Raw genomic sequence first — 21,870 nt, 5'->3', positions numbered from 1 at the left:
GTCCCTGGCCCCGCCCATGCACGAGCCCACCTGAACATGGACTGAGGGACGTTGGTGTGCACAAAGGGCACGGCGCCTTGTAGCTTCAGGACCTGCACCACCACACTGTCACACTCTGCAGGCACGCTCTCGTTCAGACTCAAGCCCAGCGTGGAGTCATGGCCCTGGAGGGAGGGACCAGCACCAGAGGGCTGTGGCTGACACCTCAGGGGCCCTTCAGCGGCCCAGGACCCACTGCCACCGCCATCCTGCGGGCCAAGGCTAAGCCTTGGAGGGCCCCAGGTAAGCCAGGAGGCAGAGCCAGCTGACAGGGACAGGGGTGCAGGAGTGGGGTGGGGGTCAGAGCCAGACAGGAGGTGGGGCACACCTTGCAGCTGAAGCACTCCTTGAGGCTCACAGGAACGCCATAGAGCAGGCCCCGCCGTGGGGCCTGGGACAGCTGAGTCTCACAGTCTGCCAGGTAGGTAGTCACACAGTTGGTTCCTTTGTTTACTTCCCAGGCCTGGAGGAGGGAGAAATAGACACAGGGCAGAGTGACTCTGGCTTTTGTTTTTAGCTGTGGTCAAATATACATTATATAAAATTGGCCTCTTTAAGTCTACACAGGGAAAGGGTGACCAGCAACAAAGCCCAGAGCCAGGAGCATGGAGAATAATTGAGAGCCCAGCACCCACCTCATCCGGGACATCTAGCCCCAGCGTCACCCTGGCAGCATCTGGCCTCAACCCCCAAGATGGAGAGAGCACCTCCAGGGCCAGGGCCCAACCCAGGCACCCAAAGGAGCAACAAGCACTGGCCTCAGACACTCCCCAGAGGGGATGAGCTGGGAGGGAGATGACCTTTGACCTCTAAGCCACATCTCTGTCAGTGAAGCAGACAAGGGCAGGTCCCCACCTCAGGTCACACTGGGAGTCAGCACAGAGCACGGATAGACCCAGCTGCCAGCCTCCCAGAGGCCAGCAGTTTCTCTCCTGCACTAGGCCTGGCCCACACCAGCCCCAGCTAAGCCTCCCCACCCCCGGAAACTCTTGAATCTGATAATCAAGGCACACAGAGCAACTGGCTGATACCTATCAGTTAAAGGAGTGGAAGCTTGCCTAAAAGGAAATGATACTGCTGTCCCTGTGAGACATCTGAGGAAAATGGGTGTGGACTGCACTGCCACACCTCAGCCCGTGAGATCTGTGGGTGAAAAGGTAGGGCAGCCGCTTTTCAGGGACACTGAAAGAGGAGACACATTGGTCTGCTGAGCCTGCCTGTGTCCCCTCGGAGCATCCAGGGCAGGGGTCCAGGGTCCTCCCTCCATTGTCAGCCTCCCTCCCCCTCGCTCAGTAGCTGTCATTCACCCAGCTGTCACTCACGCCCATGGATCGGCTTAGTGGTCATACTCACTGCCACACACTCTGCTTCGAGAAACCACAAGCAAAGAACTCACAAAGCACAGAGAAACCACAAGCAAGGAACTCACAAAGCCCAACTCTTTCTTTCCTTCCCTTCGTTTCAAACAGATGCCTGGAACACTTACTACGTGAAAAGACAGAGGGCCCAGCACTAAGTATAAAGACAAGTAAGACAAGCTCTATCCACAAGGGACCCATGTTGACCCAGAAAGAGGCCAAGGCAAGTACAAAAACACCCAGAGAAATGTGTTAAAAAGTGAGCACTGAAGAGGGAACCCTAATTCGGGTTAGGAGGGGAGGAGGGTCAGATCCCTGAAAGAGGATCTCCTTCTCTGAGCCCCAAAGGTTCAACTGGCAGTGCCTGTTGCCTCAGATGGGGCAAAGAAGAGGGAGAAGAGCCTTCCAGGTAAAGGGAGTCCCGCACAAGGCAGGGCTCCGTATGGCAACCTCTGGGTGCCAGGAAACCCCCGACAGTAGAGCTACTGAGGCCCACCCTCCAGAAGGCCTTGGCCAGACAGGATGCTGGAGTCAGCAAGGAGCCGAAGAGCAGAGTTTGAAGAACTGGAAACCTGAGAGGGCATCCAGCCAGGAGGCTGGTGCTCCATCATGGAGGGAGATGGCTGCTGGTGGCATGGGGACCAGGGATTGGACTGGAGAGAGCTATAGAAAGAGAACAGACCACACTTGGTGACCGATGGGGTGGAGGCGGGCGGGAGAGGGAAGTCTGGGCTGAACGCCAGGCTCTTAAGCTAAGACAACATGCTCTGTGTCGCCCCCACAGAAGCACACACACAGAGTCAGCGCTTCTCTCTCTTTCTCCTCTCTTTCTATTTCTCTCTCCCTCATGCAGCTCCTGGTAGCCCCTGGCACTGTCCCACCCTGGCCCTCAGAGAGATGAACTCCAGGCCAGGTTTTCCCCACAGCCTTTGCAGAGAGAGGGAGGATCCCTGGGGTCCAGGCCTTACCTTTCCAACATAGGTGAAGAGTGCAGCCTCAGGGGACAGCTCCCCACTGTGTAACTTCTGCACCAGCTGGTTCAGGGGCAGGGCCAGCAAGGCCTCTGAGTCCAGGTCAGGGTTCTGAAAAGACACCCCAGGTAAGTAACCCCTCTCCACATATGCCCCAAGTGCTAACAGCAGACACATGTGGCCCAGTGCCCCTAAGTCCCCACACCTGGCAAAGCAGATGCTCACTGTCATGTGGGAATCTACGATAGACACGCCCACCTGCTGCTCTGACACCAGACATGTGGCCCAGCCTAGGCAGGTCCTTGCCACCTACAGACAGTACAGATATATCTCTTCCAGAAGGTTATGGGAGAGGCTGCCCTGGGAAAGGCCACGCCCAGGCTGAAATGTTATGTTATGAAAATGTTATAAAATCATTACAAACCCCCACCACTAACAACTGCCTATAGCCTCCATGCTGGTACACTCTGGGTGTTGATTAAATCTTGTTACCATTCCTATTGCACAGGTAAAGAAACCAAAGCCCTGAGAGGCTAAATGTGTCACCTAGGCCCATACAGGTAAACTACGGTTCTCTGCCCACTCAGCATAGCCCGTCTACTGGCTATCCACCTGCATCTAGCCACCCACATCTAACCCCTGGCAGGGGAAGCAAAAAAAAAAAAAAAGGGGGGGGGGGAAGAAGAAAAAGAAGACACTGTGCAAAAAAAAAAAAAAAAAAAGAAGAAAAAAGAAGACATTGTACAAAAAAAAAAAAAAAGAAGAAGAAGAAGAAAAAGAAGACACCCAACACCCCTGGGTGGTTGGGGCTATAGCTAGAGGTTATCCCTAAAGAGGGATTTTTTTTTCCCCTTCTTTCCAGATATGTATTAGGTGTCTGCTCTGTACCAAGCACCAAACTAGGCCTGGGGATACAACTGAACAAAAAAGACAAGAAGTTCATGCTTTGGGAAGTGAGCAGGTAATGAAAAAGTAAACAAGAGTCTGAGTCAGTGAGAAATAACTTGAAGAAAATAAAACCCATTGTGGTGCGTGGGGTGGGGGTGCAGGACACACAGGTACGTGCGGTGAGAGAAGAGCTCTCAGAAGGAGGGGGGACAATTTTTCAGACACATGACTGCCAGGTCTGGAAGGCTCCCAGAGTCTCTGAGGTCAGTCCCTGCCTGCAAACCCAGCTCACTCCCTCCTCAATGGTACAGAGCCAGTTAGCAAAAACAGCTAGAGGAGGATCTCTGAATCACAGCCACCACTTCCCAGCCCCACTCCGGCCTGGGCTCTCCTCTTGCCAAATCCAAGAGATACTTGATTCTGTTCTTCACTCCATGTCCCACTTGCGGGATTCAAACGTATTGAGACCACACACTGGCTCCCTTCGACTTCCTCTGGTTTTCTCCTGTTTCTCTGCTACTTCTGTCATCCCTTTATTCAGTCAGTCAACAGACATGTTCTGAGCACTTACTGTGTGCCCAGGACTAAGTTAAGGGTTATGCATTTGGAGGTAACCAAGACAGACAAGTCCCCGCTTTCAGAGAACCCACACTCAAGAAAAGAAACAAGTTAATAAATGATGGACAGCTCATGGAAAGTGCAAGAAGGCAAGTACACACTGCTGTGACGGACACAGCAGAGGACTGGCTCAGACGGGATGGTCAGGCCTGGCAGGTGACGTTTCTTTCGGCTGTGACCTGAAGGATGAGAAGGAGCCAGATGTGGGAAGAGACAGTTTCCTCTTGTTTCCTCCCTGATGCTGGGAGAAGTGAATCCTCTTGTGGCTTCCAGTCAGGCTCTCCACCTACCCCATGGCCTCTGGACCCTCCATCCAGCCTGACCCAATCGAGCTGTGGTGTTCAGGGGCCATTCCCATTGCCACCCACCCCTGTGTCCTTCCCCCGGAGCTCACTGCCCCCCCGCTTTCCACCGGCTCCTGCTCCATGCACCCTTGCTCGGGGAAGGGCTGCCATCTCTCTAGGTGGTGCATGAGGACAAAGGAGTCATCCCAGACCGCACTTTCTCCCTCCCACCCACAGCCAAATCCAGTCAGTCACTGTGCCCACTAAGTAGCTCTGGAACACGGCCACTTCTCCATCCTCTCTACCAAGACCCTTGAGAGTGACCAGCCTTTTTCTCTTCGCTCACACAGGGGCCACCTAACTGCCTGCCTTGCCCAAGGCTTGCCCCACCCATCACCCTTCCTGCCAAGCCAAAGTGCAAAGCCAATCAATCCCTGCCCCTACCCTGCAGGTCCCTGTCACAGCACAAGCCCAGGGCTTGCCAGGAGGTGCTTTCAGGCACCGGTCAGACCCCTCCGCACCCCTCCCTGAGACATCGCCTACTCATGCCCTCCACAAGTCCTTGGCACCTGAGCCTTAACAGCAAGAACACTCTACCCCCAGCCTTCACTTGTTAAACAGATATATTACTTACTTGGGATATATATATATATATATATATAGTACAGGGTGCCACAAAGAAGAAAAAAAATGAATCTGTGATCTCTCCCCACACACTTGATAATCCCTGGTGATATATTTCTTTTTTTTTTTTTTAATATTTCATTTATTTATTTGAGTGAGAGAGAGATAGAAAGCACAAGCAGAGGGAGCATCAGGCAGAGGGAGAAGCAGGCTCTCTGCCGAGAAAGGAGCCTGACAAGGGGCTCAATCCCAGGACCTCGGGATCATGACCTGAGCTGAAGGCAGACATTCAACCAACTGAGCCACCCAGGTGTGTCCCTGCTGGTGATATATTTCTTAAAAGGAGACACAAAATGAAAAATGAACACTTTCCCCACCCACCCCGAGGACCACCCTGACCAGTCCCTCTACTGAAAAAGGAAACCAGAGTTAATGGTTTCTAATGAAAACTTAGAGAAAAAAAAATGTTTATGAAAAACCCAGCATGTATGTAATTATTTATATATGTAGGCACAAAGGAGTCATGCTATATGCACAATACTTACTAACTACACCTTGCCTTGCTCACTTGATGACGGAAATAGCAAAATGGCTCTTTTTTTCCTGATTATATAAATGTGCTCACTGTAGAAAAGAATGCCTAACAGTATGGCGAAGAAAGTAAAAGCCAGCGAAGAGCTCCCCGCCCCACCACTAGGGTAATTACCACCAACAGTCTGGTCACCACCATTTCCCACCTTGCGACAAGACACCAAGAGCCCCTATGTGCCTCAATTCGAAGCTGTCAGCAAGCTCTCTCCATTCTCAGCACAAATTTTAACTCTGTCCTTTGTTCTTGAATGCAGATGGCTGATGACACAGTTGCTAACGCTTGTTTTTTTTTAAGTCTTCAGCTAGTTATCAGGCAGCTGAGACATTCCCTGTTTCACAAGACACCCAGGAAAGTCTGCGCCTCCAAGAGGCCAGTCCACAAACACGGGGGCAGTGACATTTGAATGGAGAATGCAGAGATGTGTACAAATGAATTCTAACAGAGAACAGCAGACACCTGTAGCGTTCTTTTTCCAGGGACGGATACTAGAGCTATCGCTGAACGGCTGCCCCCCACTAGCTGTTTTTCTCCTTGAGGTCTCTACTGCTCTAATTTCTGGGATCCTCCGTGGTCCTCCACGTCTTTTTCTTTTTCCCTCATGGTTTTTATCATGTCTGTTCTATTTCAAGATATCTTTTCCCTTTGGTTACGGAGGCCACGGATCCTGGTCTCAACGAATAATTCATCTACTGAATCATTTCCCTTTAAAGTTAGGTTCGAGTGGGGCTTGGAGAAGCCCAGGAGATGGAACTACAGGTCAGATCCAATGGAAAGACGTGGTGCTTGTTAAGACCAGTGGGGTTCTGACAAAACGGGTTGTAAGTGATGAGGGCAAAGGCACAGAGGCGTGAGCCAGTGCTCTGGTATGTCTCTCCCAGCCATCATATTCCATGCGTGCTAGTCCCTCTCTTCGGCCTAGAAAGGATATTAAAAAATTCATTCAGGGGGCAGGGTGGGTGGGGAAAGGTGGCCAAAGGGTTGTTACAGATTAAGCCTCACAGGGTCAACAGAGAGTTACCAGAAACAGGCCTGACTGTAAAGTTGCTCAAGGTCGAGAGAGGTGAACCGTTTTGTGATGATTTAGGAGAAGCTTAGGATTCGCCCTCCTCCAGCGATGCCTGGGAGTGAACTTCGAGCTTCCAGTCAGCCAAGCTTTATCAGCAGTCCATCAGGCCAGACCTGTACTACCAGCTCCTGTAATCCCCCCAGGGCCTGCGCAGGGCCCTGCTGAACTTCCTGCCCCTTGCTATTTGGGGCTGGGCTGAAAAAGCCCCAAAAGAAAGGCTGCTGAAACAGCCTCAAATCCCAAACTCCTCAAATCCCACTCCAGAGCCAAGCAGAAAGGCATCCGGGCGGGCGCAGGAAGGAGAAAGGAGCTAGACCCAAAGTCCCAAGGGACTGAGTTCAGCTAAACCACCTCCCTCTTAACTGCCCTCAGCGCCTTCAGAGCTACTGTCATCAAGACCCCATGCCTTTGGGGCACCTGGGTGGCTCAGTGGATTAAAGCCTCTGCCTTCGGCTGGGTCATGAACCCAGGGTCCTGGGATCGAGCCCCACATCGGGCTCTCTGCTCAACAGGGAGCCTGCTTTCCTTCCTCTCTCTCTGCCCACCTCTCTGCCTAATTGTGATCTCTCTGTCAAATAAATAAAAAAATAAAATATTAAAAAAAAAAAAAGATCCCATCCCTTTGAGAATTGTTCACACCACTGAGACTACTGAGACACTGCTATCTCCCCCACAGTCACTGGAAAATCAAAAGGTAAATTTCACTGTTTACCTGCCTGGAAAAGCCAAGCATTGATGTTCTGAGGCCAGGCTTTCTTGCCTGGTGCAAAAACAGCATTTTCTATTTCAGAGCCAAATCTTCTACCCTGGAAGGTTTTGTTCTTGAAAATAATGAAGGGCAGGGGTGCCTGGGTGGCTCAGTGGGTTAGAGCCTCTGCCTTCGGCTCAAGTCATGATCTCAGGGTCCTGGGATCGAACCCCGCATCGGGCTCTCTGCTCAGCGGGGAGGCGGCTTCCCTCTTTCTCTGCCTGCCTCTCTGTCTACTTGTGATCTCTCTCTGTGTCAAATAAATAAATAAATAAATAATCTTTTTAAAAAAGTAATAAAATAAAATAAAATAAAAAATGAAGGGCAGTTGCTCCAGAGGGAAACTGTAGATGCTGGCGCCTGGAGCTGAAGTGAAGGAAGGCCTATCCTTCTACCACCTCACTCTCCTGCTAGCAGGTGGGTTTCTTGTGACGAGGAGGCAAGTTCAGCAGGTGGGAACCGTGGGCTGATCCCTGAAGCTGCCCCCACACAGTTCTTGCTAGGAGAACCGGCTGGCAGTATTCTGGCTTTTGTTGCAGAACGGGGGCCTGGGGAGCATCGGAGGGTACCAGGCCGAGCCAGGCAGCACTGCAAGGATCCGCGAGTGGGGCACCGTAGAGTTCAGCCAGAAGAGGAGGACTAGACAGTGAAGAACTTGGGCTCAGTTAGGGTCAGTGGCCTGTCTGGGCTGAAGCTCTAAGAACTGACTGATGGCTTTTCAGCCAGCTTGATGAATAGAGGCTGGAACCAGATACATATTTATATCAGCAAATAAATAAATATGACATATCCTGGCCCGGGAGCAGTATGGAGTAAATTCATACCATCTAAAACCTCACTGTGATCAAGGCTGCGCCCTGGGCCTGGCATACTTTTTTTTCTTTTTTCTTTTTTTTTTTTTTTTTAAGATTTTATTTGTTTATTTGACACAGAGAGAGAAGCAATACAAGCAGGGGGAGTGGGAGAGGGAGACGCAGGCTTCTCGCTGAGCAGGGAGCTCGATGTTGGGCCCAGTCGGAGCTTGATCCCAGGACTCTGAGATCATGACCTGAGCTGAAGGCAGATGCTTAATGACTGAGCCACCCAGGTGACCCTGAGCCTGGCATCCCAAGGCCGGGTCTCCCTACCTATTATTCCCCCCCTCAATTCTCCCAGGCTGGAATGAGGCTAGAGAGTCCCACTGGGCGTCTAGGTTCTAGTTCCAGCTCTGCCCCAACTCTAAAATCACTTGCCGCAGCAGAGCATCTGCTAAGCGCAATTTTCTGTGACTCCATCCTCCTGATTCCTATTGTGTCCCCAGTCACCTGGAATGCTTTCCCACCTGTCAGATCTGAATCCTCTCAAACACAAACCCTCACAAATGATCGTGGCAAGTTTTTCCTCTCTCCGTACATAAGAACATCTCTTGGAACTTATCATTTTGACTTCTACCTGGGTCCTGTGCCTCAAACACCTGGAGAGAAAGTCCCCTCCTCTAGGCCCCTCCCTGGGGCCTAAACACACACTGAGCTGATCCGGAAGGAGAAAAGCTTGTTGACAGATCATCCAGGGAAGGGCTAGAATTACACCAGCTCAAGGAAAGGGGCCTATCAGGGGTTAGAACAACACCTGGGCGGCAGGAGCTGGGGAAACTGTTCCAGCCTGGTCCCCTTTGCACTTAGGCAAGTCCTTCCCTGGCTGGCTTTCAGGATCATCATGCACAATTAACCACTTCGAACTGTGAGTGCTCCACATTTTGTTGGCCATCACCCTCTGATTCCCAAGTCTTTCTGTTATTTTTGTTTTTGTTGTTAAGATTTTATGTATTTGACAGAGAGAGAGAGAGAACACAAGCAGGGGGAGTGGGAGAGGGAGAAGCAGGCTTCCCCCTGAGCAACGAGCCCCAATGTGGGGGCCCAAGAGGGGGTTCAATCCCAGGATCCTGGGATCATGACCTGAGCCGAAGACAGACCCTTAACGACTGAGTCAGTCACCCAGGCGTCCCATGATTCTGAAGTCCTAAACCCGAGCATCCTAATGGTTCTCAGGCTTGCATTTTAGTGTCCCAACAATCTTGAGATTCTTTGGTACTGAGCAAAGCTCCTCTTGACTCCGTGCAGTGATGTCCTTTCATGACCTGCCCTGTCCCTTTCGTTTTCCTGACTCTCCCCACGGCTGGCTCTACCTGACTCGGAAAGAGTATGGAATGCATTAGGGCGTGGAGGGGTACCGAAAGTAAAACCTGCGCTGCTCGCCATCTGCTCCCCCGCCCCGCGCCAGTGCGCCTGAAAATGCGGCTAGGGATACCCCCGCCCTGTGCCTCCCCACACACACCGGACTCGAGCGGTCACCTGGAGGCGGAAGCGCTGAGCCGCCTTATCCATGGTCTCCAGGGCTGCCTGCTGCCTCTGTCGCGCTCGGGCCGCAGCGCGCCGCGCGGGCCGGCGGCTTGACCAGCGCAGGGCCACGGCCGCTGCCACGAAGCAGCAGGCCAGGGCAGCCCCGGAGGCGCCAGACAGCGCGGCCCACAGTTCGTCCAGTACCATGATCTCCTGCGGCCGACCGATGCCAGGAGCGACAGACGAGGAATCAGCACGCGCGCGTGCCGCCTCAAAACCCGGCCTGGATCTGCCCAGGATCCCGCGCCCGCCTGCGCGGAAGGGGCGGGAGGAGCGCAGCGCTGCCTCCAGCCCGCGGGGAAGCGCGCTGTTGCTTGGCAGCGGGCCGAGGCCGCACGCGCGCAACGGTCAAGGGCAAGCCCGCACCCGGGCGGGAGGGCCAACCGCTTCCCCCAGCCGCCCCACGACCCCAGCTCCCGAAGACGTGACTAGCCGGAGCCCCCCGCAGCAAAGGACTGCCAAGAGGACAGGGAGCAGCGATCGACTGATGGGGTTCGCTGACCTGATTAATCCCTGCAAACAATTCAGAAGCATCTTTCCAGGAGACCTTCCCCAGGTGCCCACCTCTCCCATGCTCGGGGCTCCCAGGGGCACCAGGAGGGAGGGGCCCAGGAAGTCCCGTGGGGAGCCCACCTGCTGCCCCTTCCGTTTTCCCAACCCTGGAACCCCATCTCTCTCTCCCAGGGCTCTTCATGTCCAGACTACCCATCATTTGTTTTGCCCAGCCACCTCCTGCAGACTGGCTTTCCCAGAGTCACCCTTCTCCAGTCATGGGCCCTCCTGGATTATACATCCAGAGAGCAGTGAGAGGACTCCCGACCCGGAGTCTGGGGACCCAGCACTCTTCATTGGGCGGGGTGGGGTGGGGGTGTTACATACACAAACAAAATACTCCCACCCAGGCATGTCTCATAGGACTTTATGCGCTTTATCTCGTCCTCCCACGGACCTACGAGGAAGGCGTTTTTATTATCCTTATTTTATAGCTGAGGTAACTGAAGACAGGAGGGGTTCAATGACTTCTGTGGGCCACACACGTGGCTGAGTGGGGACTGAAAACTCAGCTCCAATCTCAAACCATTGCTCTTAACCATCATGCTTTACCACCATTACTGCTCCTGGAAGAGAAACTCTGTGGGGTGCGAGGTGGGAATGTGCTTTGTGGTTGGAAATGCTGTCTGCTGGTTAAATGCTCTGCTGGTACTCCAGTTCTAGGTTTATTTCTCTGAATCTGTGCCTTAACATGTAAAAGGGGGATGGTGAAAATGCCTACCTCACGGGATTGTGAGCAGTCTACGAGGTCCTTTAGGATTGGCTCCTGGAACATAGTAGGCCCTCCTACTTTATTGACCGAATGAAAGGCCCGCCTGTGAAGAGCCTAAAAACTATCAGTGGGTTGCCTGGATGGCTCAGTGGGTGAGTCCGCTGACTCCTGATTTTTGGCTCAGGTGGGGATCTCACTGTTGAGGGGGATGAGCCCCACCACCACTGCCACACTCAGCTCGGAGTCTACTTGAGATTCTCTTCCTCTCCCTCTGCGCCTCTCCTCCCTCTCTCTCTAAGATAATAAAATAAATGTTTAAAAATAAATAAAACTTGGGGCACCTGGGTGGCTCCGCGGGTTAAAGCCTCTGCCTTCAGCTCAGGTCATGATCCCAGGGTCCTGGGCTCCAACCAGAGGTCAGGCTCTCTGCTCAGCAGGGAGCCTGCTTCCCCCTCTCCTTCTGCCTGCCTTTCTGCCTACTTGTGATCTCTGTCTGTCAAATAAATAAATAAAATCTTTTTTAAAATAAATAAATAAAATCATCAGTTATTTTAACAGCAAAATGGTTTATTCCAGAATAGCAGAGAGTTGCAACTCCTGACAACCTAGTCAGGCCAAAAGCCACAGGCAAGTCCAGGGAACAAAGGAGAGGACAGCTCTTTTACAGGGAGAAGGGGAAAATTAGGAGGCGCTATTAGAAACAAGAAGTCCACTGGAAATTTGAAGTATAGTGGCTTTTCATTGGCTGAGTTATGATATTCTCTCATTGGCTGAGGTGTTGCTGGGGGAGGAGAAAATCTTTTTTTCCTCCAGCTATGTATTAAAATAGTGTGAATTGGTAAGGTATGTCACTTCTGGTTGGGTCTGCCATTGAGGAGAGAGAAGGTGTGACAGTTCTTCCCTCTGGCCTGGTGATTCCACTTTAAATGAGATTTCCTGGGGCACCTGGCTGGCTCAGTTGCTAGAGCATCCAACTCTTGATCTTGCGGTGGTGAGTTTGAGCCCCATATTGGGGTGTAGAGTTTCCTTTAAAAATATAATAACAGGGGCGCCTGGGTGGCTCAGTGGGTTAAGCCGCTGCCTTCGGCTCAGGTCATGATCTCAGGGTCCTGGGATCGAGTCCCGCATTGGGCTCTCTGCTCAGCAGGGAGCCTGCTTCCTTCTCTCTCTCTCTCTGCCTGCCTCTCAGTGTACTTGTAATTTCTCTCTGTCAAATAAATAAATAAAATCTTTAAAATATATATATAATAACAAAAAATGAAGTTTCCTTTTATGGGTTTTCACACATGCATTGGAAGAATCTGGACCTCGGGGTCCAGTAAGTTGCTGTCAGGCTCTTGAGTGTATTCTGGAGGGGTCCAAAGCCTTGTGTTTCTAAGTCTTCAACCCCAGTTGAATGCTGCTGAGTTCCTACTAGCACTCATAGCCCTTTGTAAGTTTGCCTAGGAAAGCTGACAATGCAGGATGATGGAAACTCCAATCTGAAGTAGGTCTTGCAAGGTCATCCCACCCCATTTCCTGATAGAATAAAGGGATTACAGCCCTCAACGCTTCAATTTCTGGGTGACCTGAGGTGATTCAATTTCCCCCCAACCTTTTTTAAAAGATTGTATTTATTTATTTGTCAGATAGAGCACAAGCACAGGGAGTGGCAGACAGAGGAAGGAGCAGGCTGAGCAGGACCCTGGGATCCTGGGACCCTGGGATCACAACCTAAGCCTAAGGCAGACATTTAAGCAACTGAGCCACCCAGGTGTCCCTCAGATTTCCCTTTTGCAAAATAAGCATTCTTCCTGACACACACTCCCTCTCAAGAAAGAGAAACTAAGATTATAGTTATAGGAACACTTTGGCCATTCTAAGGCTTAATCACCCAAATTTGTAACCTGCTGTGAATTGGGCAACAATTTGTTAATTTAGGAACACTGTTCACAAAATATTCACTTGTATTTCTTGGCTATGATGATGTCTGCTCAGTAGTAGCTTCCTGGAGGCATATTAAACAGGATTTAATTTATAAAACAGATCTGGGGGTATCTGGGTGGCGTCTGGAAGCCAGGGCAGCAAGTCCCGGACCAATTCTAATGTACAGGTCATGGAGCGGGGCCACGTCATTCCTCTGAGAGAGGATCCCTTCACCTTCTGACATTCTGTGATTTCATTCAGCAGGCTGTCACTGACCCCTGCTACTATTTGATAGGCCTCTTGCTGTGAGCTGGGGAAACTGAGGCAAGTACCAAACTTCAGATCTGGCCTTGTGGAGCTCAAGGTCTGGTTGGGAAGGAAAAAATGTGCATAGATCAAGAGACAAAAGAGATCCTTTGGTGGAAATGCAGAGATCATACTTCAGAAACCCAGAGAGCCTTTGTTTGGATCCTGGGCCCTTGGGCTTGGGGCAGCAGATAGTACAGATGTATAAAGCTTGGCTCTGAGGTTAAAGTGTCTGGCAACCCATCCCTGTTGTGTAACTGTGTCTGTTTCTTTACCAGGAAAAGGAGAACAATAATGGCTCTCCCCCTCCCCCAGTTCGCTAGTACTATTATAAGAATCAAATGAGTTAATGCACCTAATACAGCCAGAACAGGACCCAACATACAGTAAGAATTCCATGTATCTTGATCATTATATTATTATTGTTATTACTTATTATTAAAAAAAAAAAAATAGAGACCCACAAAGAGGGGTTTTCTAGCCTGAGGAGCTCAAGCTCAGGAACCAGACTGCCTGAGTTCAAATCTGAAGTTTGCTACTTGCTTACAAAGTAACTTACAAATTACTTACAAGTAACCTTGAATAAGTCACTTTGGCCTCTTGTGCCTCAGTTTCTTTATCTGGAAAATGGGGGATAATGCCAGCAACTACCTCACAGAATTGGGAAGATTGAGTTAAATCAAGGGAAGAGGTTAGAATAGCACCCTGCCCTTTGTCAGAGCTCAGTAAACATCAGCTCATGAGAAAGCAGGAATGTGATGCAATCTTACCAGTGTTTGGGGAAGGTAACTTGGAAGAGGAGTGGGAGCAGAGGCCATAGAATGGAAGAGCAGGCAGATCCGAGGATGGGGGTGGGGTGGGGTAGATTTCCAGGGCTCTGCCTCTGTTATCCAAAAAGCATCTGTCAATACCATACCATTCTGGGAGTCACACAGCAGGGGATATGGTGTCAGGTGAGTTGCTCTTATGGACAGCCCCTCAGGCAGGTGCTGGTGGGTTCCCTGAGCAGGTTTGGGGGTCCTCCATTAGTTGGTCACCTTCAGTAAGTCATCCTTGTGTGTCCTCAGTTGTGGGGAAGACTGGTAATACCCTGCCAAGTCCCCTTGGAGGTGGGAGCAGGGTTGCAAGAAGGGGAAGGAGAGCTTGCAGAAGGGAAGGGAGATTCTCAGATTCCAGAGGCTTTAAAGTCTGTCTTTGTTCTGAGGGTGAGAACACAGATTGTGCCCCGGTTGCCAGTAACTGCTCAGCTTCTGCATTTCCTTTCACGTAGGTGAGACTTTCAGTCCCAAAGAGGAGAGCCAGAGAGGGACACAGCCCTACTTCAAGGAACTCACCATCCCCCCACCAGTTGATGTGGGACACCACGCTCAGAAGCACTAATTGTGGGGCGCTTTATCATTTCCCAAGCACTATCAAGCCTTTGACCTCAGCCTTTGACCTCTGAGCCTCCTTAGCACCTTAAAGGCCCTCACTACCCCAACACTGTGCTCTGGGTTAGGGGAGTCTATCTCCTGCAGTAAGTGGATTACATAAATGATCCCAAGACTCCACCCATTTCTAGATCTGTGCTTTTTGCAGAATCACTTCGTAGCTCCTCCCTTCAGGAGGTGGAATCTATTTCCTCACCCTTGGAAACCTGGGTCGACCTTTGTGGCTTGCTTTAACTAACAGAAAGTGTGTGCAAGGAATGTTGTCCTAGTTCTGAGCTGAGGCTGCAAGAGAATTTTCCCTCCCTTTCCTGAAACCCTACCACTACCATGAGAACAAGTCACAAGCTAGATTGCCAGATGATGAGACCACATGTGGTGGAACCTACTCGCCCAGTCGTCCCTGCTCAGGCCCTTACACAACGGGCAGTACCCTGCCAAGATAACCAGAGCCACTTGCGAGCTGATACATGAGTGAGCCTAGCCAAGCCCAGCCCCCAGGTAGACTCAGAAAATAAAAAATAGTGTTGAAACCACTAATTTTGAGGTGAATCTGTCACAAAGCAACAGCTAACGGATCTACCTCCTGATCCCTATTGCCCACACGAATAACCGAGGACCACAGACAACTAGCGACTTGCTCAGTGCTACATAGCCAGCGCAGGGAGCGGGGGGCAAGGGGATAACCTTTAGGCAAACCTGGATCTTTGAGAACTGCTGCCTCTGGAATATGGACACAGACATTAGACTTTTTAAAAGTTCCTTTTGGTTAGCTTGGAAACACATCAACCTCATCTCCCCTTAAATTTGTTTTTCTTAACCCACTTGGACATTCACACAATGCTACACTCTCTCTCCTAAAAGTATTTGAAACCGTGGGGTAAGTTTCCTCGCCATTCTGTCCCTGAGTTGCCTTATCTGTAACCTGGGGATACTGCACTACCTCATTGGTTATGAGAATTATTAAATGAGTTAATATTTGGAAAGTGTCTAAAACAGGGCCCGACATCTAGCAAAGGTTGTAGAAGACAATAAAACGTGACTAGTAATAAACTATAGCAGTAGCAATTTTACTAGGGGCAACATTTTTATTTTGATCCCGAAAGCTGCATGTTTTTCACTTGGATCTGGTGACATCAGTATGAGCGTTGAGTCAGCTCCTGTGCCATAAGCTCTTCTCTCCAAGATGGCGTGGGAGACAACACCTCGTGGGTGGCAAACCAGTTTCTGAAAGCCAGACGTGCAGAAAAGCACATGCCTCCCTTCCTGAGAAGCACTTGTAGTTAGGCCATTATCACACATTTACCTCTTATCTCACGGACAGCATATTCTTGGTAGGTTGCATGTAGATAAAATCCTATAATAAATTTGTGTTAGAGCTCAACTGGGGATTCATTTTGCAAAGTGAAGAGGGCTTTTGTAAAGCAGATCGGTATCCCTTTGAGGGACATTCAAAATTTGGGCCAGAGATGGATCGAATTTCTTTGTGTCTAAAACAAATCTGCCACCCAGGGTTCCCTCAGGGGATTCTGGTCCTTCTCTCTTTCCAGCATCCCCCCCATAAGTTCCAGGGCTGCCTGCTGATGAGCCACAGTACAACCCCAAGAGTCCTCCTCTCACTTGGCTTCTTGCCCTTGGCTCTCCAGGGCTGGGACCTGTGCGATTCCCGGCTCCACCAACGACGTGAATCCCCTTGAAACCAGCAGGGGCAGAGCTGTTGTCTGTGGGGACTCTGATGTCACCCTGCTGGCAGTCTGGACATGCAGCCATGAAGCCCTCTGGCTTCTTCCCTAGTGGGTAACCACCTGCTTAGAATTTCCATCACCAAAAGGGACATCTAGGACAGCCCACGGTTCTAGCAGATGCCCACATTTGGTTCTGTGGGTTGGGTAAACATACAGAGGGGGTTAAAACTCAGTAGCTGATGATTCTGGCAAGCTGATGGAATGAGCATGAGTATGAAGAAAGGTTAACTTCTCAGCCTTCCTCAAACACTTGGCCCCAGTGTTGTCCTCTCCTTTGAACACACTATTCCCTTGACCTCTAATGCCCAGTGTTCCTCAGTACTCTTCTTCCAACTACCCCTACTCTGCAACACACAATGCCTGGTTAACTTCTATTCATCCTTTAAGACCCATTTCAGAGGTCTCGGTTCCACATGGCAGATAAAGCACACAATTACCTTCTCCATTAAAATAACAGAAAAAAAACTATTTTTAAAAGAAAAATAGGTTTTTATTGGCAAACTGGGAAAAAAAAAAAGTAAAATTCTTAGAATATCAAAAGCAGGTGATATCAAACAATAAAAGGGAGAAACAGTTCAAGATACCAGGGGGAGCCCAGGGCTTCTCCTGGGGAGCTCTGGGGGAAGATCCAAACAGGAATGGGCCATGAGGACAGTCATGGGAATACAGACAGCACTGCTTGGAACTGTGGAGACTTTGGGGTCTATCCTTGCCATCCTCAATAAATAATAGTCCAGGTTCAAGTCTGGAAAAATACTCTGGAAATAAAGTGCCCCAATCTGGGAAGGGCAACCACTAAAGGCATCAGGGCTTGAAAGGAACAGAAAAGAAAGGAGCTGAGTGACTCCGGTCCACTAGAACAGACAAAGAGCGGGGGACGGGGGGAGAGAAAAGGACATTGATATTCTGGAATCCCAAATTACCTGCCCACTTCCTGGTCACACTCCCTCTCCTGACCAGTCAGCCCTCAGGATCAGGGGAAAGGATTCCTAGGAGGCCATCTGACTCCACTTCCTAGGAAACACACACCACCAGCACCTTTACTAAGGTTTGTTCATTGTTCCATCCTGTACCCTCAGATACAGATGACTGAGTTCCTCACATTCCTCAGTTTCCAGTACATAATCATCATGGATCCATCCAAGTCCCTCTCATATTTTATCTGCCCATTCTTTTATCTTTGCTCCCCAATCTTATCCTCCCCCAGCCCACCCAGTCACTCACTGATCTGCTGACTGTCACTACACATTGGGGTACTTCTGGTATCTTCTAATCTCTTTCACTAAAAATGAGAAGCTGGTCTGTGCCCGCTGCAGGATAGGCTGAGATCTACTTCAGTCACAACACAAATTCTCAGTGGCTTCACACAACCCCAGCTGTTTTTCACTCTCACCACATGCCTCATGCAGGTCCATGGGGGCTCCGCTTAACACAGTCTGATACCCAAGCTGATGCAGCTTCCATCTCAACCAATGTTCCCGTGGTGGGAAGGACATGGCAAATCTGAGGCTCGCGCTCAAAGGTTCCATCCAGAAATGTGGAAGAAAAATACCGTTTCTGCTAATATTTCATAAAACAAGTCACATGGCCGTGCCTAACCGCACAGGGAATGTGGAAGGCAGATCTGCTGAGGACCCAGGCAGATGAGTAACTAGGTGTCTGTGAAAAGTCCTACTGTCCTCCATACCCACAGAACGGATTTCATAGCCACTGATGAATCATGGTTGTGAACCACAGCTCAGAAAACACTAGCTTGGGGGCACCTGGCTGGCTCAGTCCATGGCGTGTGTGACAGTGGAATTCCTTGCGGAATACAAGGTTAGAGAAGCAGACAGAAGCCAACTGTACCAGGAGCCCTATGTTGGGTGTAAAGATTACTTAAAAATAAAATCTAGGAACGGGACGCCTGGGTGGCTCAGTCGGGTAAGCATCTGCCTTTGGCTCAGGTCATGATCCCAGGGTCCTGGGATCAAGCCCCACATCTGGCTCCTTGCTCAGCGGGGAGCCTGGTTCTCCCTCTTCCTCTGCTGCTCCCCTTGCTTGTGCTCTCTCGCTCTTTGTCAAGTTAATAAATAAAACCTACATAAATAAATAAAATCTGGGATAGGGGAGGGGGAGAAAACACTAGTTTAAAGATTTCTTGAGGCGCCTGGGTGGCTCAGTGGGTTAAGCTGCTGCCTTCGGCTCAGGTCATGATCTCAGGGTCCTGGGATCGAGTTCCGCATCGGGCTCTCTGCTCAGCAGGGAGCCTGCTTCCTCCTCTCTCTCTCTCTCTCTCTGCCTGCCTCTCTGCCTACTTGTGATCTCTCTCTCTGTCAAATAAATAATCTTTAAAAAAAAAAAATTTCTTACGGTGACCAGCAATCTGGCCCTCTACACCTTCTCTCCACTGCCCCCAGCTCTGCCCCTGGGGACACTTAAAACACCTCTGCCCACTCTGCCTCAGAACATTCGTACTGAGAGATGGCATCTCCCTTGCCCAGGTGTTCCCCTATCCTGGCGTAATACTCTCAATTCCCTCAACTCCTCTTCCCAGGCTGAGACTTTCAGTTTCCTCTCCAACCTGGTCACTCTCCTCAGGCTCCACCCATTTGGCAATGTACCTTCTAATATGTCGCCTCAAAATGCAGTCTGAGCTGCTTGGCATTCAGCAATTCCCACTTACTCAGAGAAAAGAAGGCTGAGTCAGCTGAAGGAGAGGACTGACCATCAGAAGTATGCTTCGTTCAGCCAGTTATCTAATTTCCTCGTTCAGCAAATACTATTGATAATTATATTCCCAGTGGGAGGCCAAATGGAAATCCGATCAGATTATTTTCTAGCTTAAAAATCCTAGGATGGCTTCCCATCCTAGGGGATTGTTAAGGGGATTACTGAAAATTAGTATAAAATAAGTAAATTAGCAGGACACCTGGGTGGCTCAGTTAAGCATCTGCTTTTGGCTCAGGTTATGATCCCAGGGCCCTGGGATCAAGCCCCACATTGGGCTCCCTGTTTGGCAGGGAGTCTGCTTCTGCCTCTCCTCCCCATTTGTGCTCTCTCTTGCTATCTCTATCTCTCTGTCTCTCTCTCTCTCTCAAATAAATAAAATCTTTTTAAAAAATGAGTAAATTATCTATGGAAGAAAGTTACCTTAGGAAAACCATTGGTGAGATAAGGACATCCCCATATTTTACCTAAAAGCTGAAATGTACACAAGGTCATATCCACAATTAGACAATCATTGCTTCCCTAACAAATTATGTATCAAAATATGTGTTGTGAAAGTTGTTTTTTGACTAAAAGAATAAAAGACCAAAAAAAAAAAAAGAAGAATTACTTTAGTGGTCTAAGCTTGTTTCTTGATCTATAAAATGGAACTATAAAGAGTACCTACCTATCCCTCAGGGGTTTTGTGAGGGTAAGAAACAATGATGCCTATAAAGCAATGCTTAGCATCGGTCTGGGACAGACACCTGCTCAACACGCAAGACCCATTACTGCCACTGCTATTACGAATAAGGCGGCAAGAGTAGCCACAGTCCAGCCTGGGCAGCAGGGCCCATGGCAGCGATGTGTTGGGAGGTGAAGAACGCCCATAGGGACAAAAAGGAGGTTGGCAGAAGACAGAGTGGTGATTTGAGTTAGCCATCGGGGTTCTGCCTGCCCCCCTTGCCCTCCTCTAAAGACCCTCAAATCCTGAGCCCTTCTAATCCAAAGTTTTTGGTGGGGTTTTTTTTTCTAAAGGTTTTTAACTTGGGGTTTGCGGATGATCTTTAGGGAGTGCCCAAACCCCTGAGACTGTGTGTAAAAAGCATTTTTCCCAAGAATGCCAAAGCTTTTACCAGTCTCTCAGACAGATTTATGACTCCTGCCCCTCACAAGGTGAAAACCACAGACTCAAGCCATCTCTCCAATGTGACCCTACAGCTGCCCCAACACTTGGTCCTCTGTGAAGGATGGGCTAGTGGAGGCCACACAGAAAGGGGAAGCCACAGGAAGACTGAGGCAACACTGCTAAGCTACCAGGTCTCCAGATAGAGCCCCTCCCACAGCCCATATTAAGCCACATTTGGCACTCTTTTTTTTTTAGATTATTTATTTATTTATTTATTTGACAGAGAGAAATCACAAGTAGATGGAGAGGCAGGCAGAGAGAGAAAGAGGGAAGCAGGCTCCCTACTGAGCAGAGAGCCCGATGCGGAACTCGATCCCAGGACCCTGAGATCATGACCTGAGCCGAAGGCAGCGGCTTAACCCACTGAGCCACCCAGGCGCCCCACACATTTGGCACTCTTATACTTCAGGAGCTGGTTTTCTACCCTCTATTTTTTGGTCATCATGTGCACAAAATTGGATTAATCATAATCCTTTTTTTATGACACATTTTAATCATTTTTATCATGTGCAACATACTTTTATAAATAGCTTTTTACTAATTTAATTGACAATAACCTAATCTAACTATGTTTTCTCCAGCTCCATCCTGTCCCCCTACCTGTGGGAACCATTATCCTGAATGCAACAGTGAGAACCCTTCCGTCCTTTTTACACAGTTTCATGGCGTATGTGTTCATTAAAAATGTTTTTAAATTCTTAGTTGCGTTTAATTCTAAAACATGAGATAAATACAAATTAAAACCACAATGAGATACTCAGACACACCCCCTGGAATATAGTTTTAAAAACTTACAATACCAAGTATTAGCAAGGATGTGGAACAAAGCATTCTTTTGTTTGAATCACCATGATCTTTGTAAGGAATCTTGGCTTTGAGAGAGCTCAAATTCTAGGTTTTAGGCTACTCTGGCCATGAAATCAAACCAGACACAGGTAACCACTTAGGCCAGTTATAGACCATTAGTAAAGCAGTAGGTTTACTTATTCACCATAAGTAAACAGTAAAGAAAGTGACCTTGGGAGCCATCAGGGGAGCTTCAGACTTTAAATGGCACATTAGGACTTCTAGAATAGGCTAAATTATAGTGATAGGAAGCAGTGATTTCCTGGGACCAAGGATGGGGGAAGGGGGAAGTTCAAAGGAATATAAGGAATCTTTTTTTTTTAAAGACTTTATTTATTTATTTGACAGAGAGAGAGACACAGCAGAGAGAGGGAACACAGCAGAGGGAGTGGGAGAGGGAGAAGCAGGCTCCCCAAGAAACAGGGAGCCCAACACAGGACTTGATCCCATGACTCTGGGATCATGACCTGAGCTGAAAGCACACACAACTGACTGAGCTACCCAGGTGTCCCAGGGAAGTTTTTTAGAAGACAGAATTATTTTCTATATTTTGATAGTGATGGTGATTATATTATTTTCAGATTTTATTTATTTATTTATTTGACAGGCAGAGAGAGGGGGAAGAAGGCTCCCTGTTGAGCAGAGATCCCCATGAGGGACTCTATCCCAGGACCCTGGGATCATGACCTGAGCCTAAGGCAGAGACTTTAACCCACTGAGCCACCCAGGTGTCCTGGTGATATTTTAATTGTCAAAATTCATTAAACAGTACATTTAAAATTGATTATATTGTATGTAAATAATAACAAATTCTTATAAGTTTTTCTTTTTTTTTTTTTAGGGGCATCATGCTACATTTAATCTTTTAGGACTGAACTTTTTTTCATTTAATATTATAAAGATTTATCCATATTGTTATGTGTCACTGGGTCTC

General features: G+C 49.1%; 1 protein-coding gene and 1 long non-coding RNA gene across 2 annotated transcripts in view; one reads left to right on the top strand and one right to left on the bottom strand.

Annotated features, from left to right (window-relative positions):
• Positions 1-9,721, bottom strand: part of LOC101679700 (fatty-acid amide hydrolase 1) — a 17,775-nt gene extending 8,054 nt beyond the window's left edge. The window contains exons 1-4 of the mRNA XM_004740397.3: positions 9,519-9,721; positions 2,366-2,479; positions 368-502; positions 31-164 (exon numbers count right to left, since the gene is read on the bottom strand). Coding sequence (XP_004740454.1) covers positions 31-164; positions 368-502; positions 2,366-2,479; positions 9,519-9,713 — 578 coding nt within the window. The 5' untranslated portion in view covers positions 9,714-9,721. The remainder of the gene's footprint in view (positions 1-30; positions 165-367; positions 503-2,365; positions 2,480-9,518) is intronic.
• LOC123387334 lies at positions 8,751-21,842 on the top strand. Its single transcript, XR_006601745.1, has 3 exons — positions 8,751-8,907; positions 20,672-20,757; positions 21,778-21,842. It is a non-coding gene; the product is annotated as an uncharacterized LOC123387334 (long non-coding RNA).
• Positions 21,843-21,870: the final 28 nt, after the last annotated feature.

The sequence above is a fragment of the Mustela putorius genome, unplaced genomic scaffold (genome assembly GCF_011764305.1).
Source record: "Mustela putorius furo isolate JIRA1106 unplaced genomic scaffold, ASM1176430v1.1 tig00003853_pilon_pilon_pilon, whole genome shotgun sequence".
Lineage (NCBI taxonomy): Eukaryota > Metazoa > Chordata > Mammalia > Carnivora > Mustelidae > Mustela > Mustela putorius.
Note: the sequence above shows the minus strand (reverse complement) of the source record. Positions and strands in the feature narration are given on the sequence as shown.